We start from the raw sequence: 2,357 nt of genomic DNA on the forward strand, positions 1-2,357 counted from the left end.
ATTGAGAAGCAAAAAAAACAACCTTGGGCTGCCTCCAGTGCCACGTTTCAGAGGGTCTGCTGGTCCGGACGGGTGGCAGACGCGGCCGGGGTCGCTCTGCGCCGGGCTCCAGGGAGCTCCCTCATCTGATCCCCGCCACGGGCACCTGCTGCTGCTTGCGGATCTTGTTGAAGAGCTCCATGTACTGGACCATGGTGTCCGCCGGGCTGTAGATGCTGTCGTGCTTGGCACCGAACACGGACGGGATGCCGGGAGTGTGGCTCCCCATGAAGCTCTGCATGAACTCCAGGAGGAGGTTCCAGCAGTCGTTGGCTATCACGCAGGGGCAGTACTCCACCTGGCAACGGAAAGCACAGTCCTCAAGCACGGACCACGCAGGAGACAGGACGCTTTTTATAACAACGACTGAGAATTTAGCATGTAACGAGGATGGACAAAAATAAATGAGCAGGACATGCTGGGAACATGCAAGCAACCCCTTCAAAAGGCAGAGAGAGGCAAAACGTACCCCTTGAGGGCTCTGCTTTTATTAAACCCCCAGTAGTGGAGGTCTTGGGACGCTGGTTCAAGCTTTACCAAAACCAAACCTCGCTCCCACATGCTGGTAGGTCGATGACTCGTGTGGCTGGGACATCTTTCAGGGGTGCACTGAGAAAGCAATGGGACTCAAGGACTTCAAGTGTTTTACTAAATATGAGTCTGGTCCCAAATTGGGAGCAGATCCTAACACAAACCCTGAAAAAACTACTAGACTAAGCCAGCAGCAGCCAGACCACCCAGCAAATCTGGTCCTGAACTCAAGTTTAGGGTAAACCAAGCTTCTGTTTAAGCCCAGGTGAACCGCAACACTGACACTATGCTGTCTGCATCTCTTGATCCTCCTCCCCGCGGGCTAGGAACAGCTGCCTGATGAACTGTGTGTCAGGTAATAGGATCTCTGTGTGTAGAAGCAGCTTAAGCTCTGATTTAGAAAGACCTTTGAGCGTTTAATTCTCCGCTATCATGAAGACCGTTAGGCACCAGTACAGCTGGATGTCTGGGCTCTCACCTGCTCTGCTTTGCCCTTCCCAGTGCAGCCCAGCATCTTTCTGAGCTTTCCAGCCCAGCTGAGGCTTTTCCACAGCTTCGACTCACTCTTGCACTCAGCATCTCCCCAAACACCTTCCTAGACCCTCCCGTGTCCCTTCGTGTACGCTGAAGGGGAAAAAAAGCAAAGCCCAAATGGGCATCAAAAGCGCCGCTGAAGAGGTTGTCTCAGCCCCTCGCTGCACTCATTAACCCGAAGTGAGCTGCTGGGGTTGGGCATCATGGCTGTAAGCGGCTTTTTAGTGCGATGGTGTCCCTCCAGGGCTTGGCTTACTGACGCTTCAGTGACGGGCCCTTCTGTAGCTGCAGCTGAGCCCCCAAGTACCTGCCCGAGCTAAACCTCGTTGGGAAAAGGAGATAAACACCCTGCCTAGGACCAACCACCACCGAGACGACCGAGACATGGAAAGGACGGGGGATTTCTCTCTAGCCTTCCAAGATGATCCTCACCTCCACAGATATCCCGCGGGCGCTGGGCCCCATCGTAACCGTGCCCACCTTCACCAAGAAGTCACAGTACTGGTAGCGGGTGCCCCGGCTCTCGATCTTGTTCGCCTTGGCATTTTGGAAGAAGCCCTTCAGCTTCACCATGAGGGTGTCAAAGTTGGCGTCTGCGATAAGGCAGGGGCCATTCTCAAAGAGAGCGAAGCAGCTGAGGGGGTACTCGGAGTTGTGCATCACGTACATCAGCTTGCCCGTCTGCCCTGGAAGGAGAGCGATGGTACCTGGGCTGCAAACCCCACAGCCCCGTATGTGCTTTACAGAAACAGCTGGTTCTCCCTTTGTCCTCCTTGTTGCTTTAACTCCAGGTCTTCGTACCGCTCATACACGCTTTGTCATCTGGCCCTTCCCTGAGCAGACCGTATTTCCTCCTTAAGATTTAAAGTTACAGGGGAAAAAATATATCTTCTGCCAGCACGACTCAGAGACCAGCAGGTGAGCTGGACACGGGAGCGCCAGTAGACTGGTGGGGGGATCAGCAAAGAGCACCCACCTCCCATCCCCGGACTTGGGGCTGGAATCTGCTGCTTCTCGTGCTGTCCACAGCCACTGGAGGAAAGCTGGGCTTTGCCCCTCCTGCCCTTCACCCACCGTGCTCTGGAACACAGCGTGTCCAGAGAGGACGTGCCCAGCCTGAACGACACTTCAAAAGCCGGAAAAAAATATCACCTATCCACAGAGGTTAGAAAAGCCTTTCCATGGATGCAGCTGTGCAAGTTCCAAATGCAGAAAACAGCTGCTCTGGATTTCAGAGGGACCTGCCCGGGCAC

At 54.5% G+C, this 2,357-nt stretch overlaps 1 protein-coding gene across 1 annotated transcript; it reads right to left on the reverse strand.

Moving 5' to 3' along the window:
- Nucleotides 1–1,790, reverse strand: MED20 (mediator complex subunit 20; the record flags this gene model as incomplete). The annotated part of the gene is made up of 2 exons (XM_010139863.1): nt 1–337; nt 1,537–1,790. Coding segments are annotated over 2 exons (470 nt in total), but the record flags the coding sequence as incomplete, so codon positions are not given.
- Between the last annotated feature and the right edge of the window lie 567 nt (nt 1,791–2,357).

The sequence above is a fragment of the Buceros rhinoceros genome, unplaced genomic scaffold (genome assembly GCF_000710305.1).
Source record: "Buceros rhinoceros silvestris isolate BGI_N320 unplaced genomic scaffold, ASM71030v1 scaffold24537, whole genome shotgun sequence".
Taxonomy (NCBI): Eukaryota; Metazoa; Chordata; class Aves; order Bucerotiformes; family Bucerotidae; genus Buceros; species Buceros rhinoceros.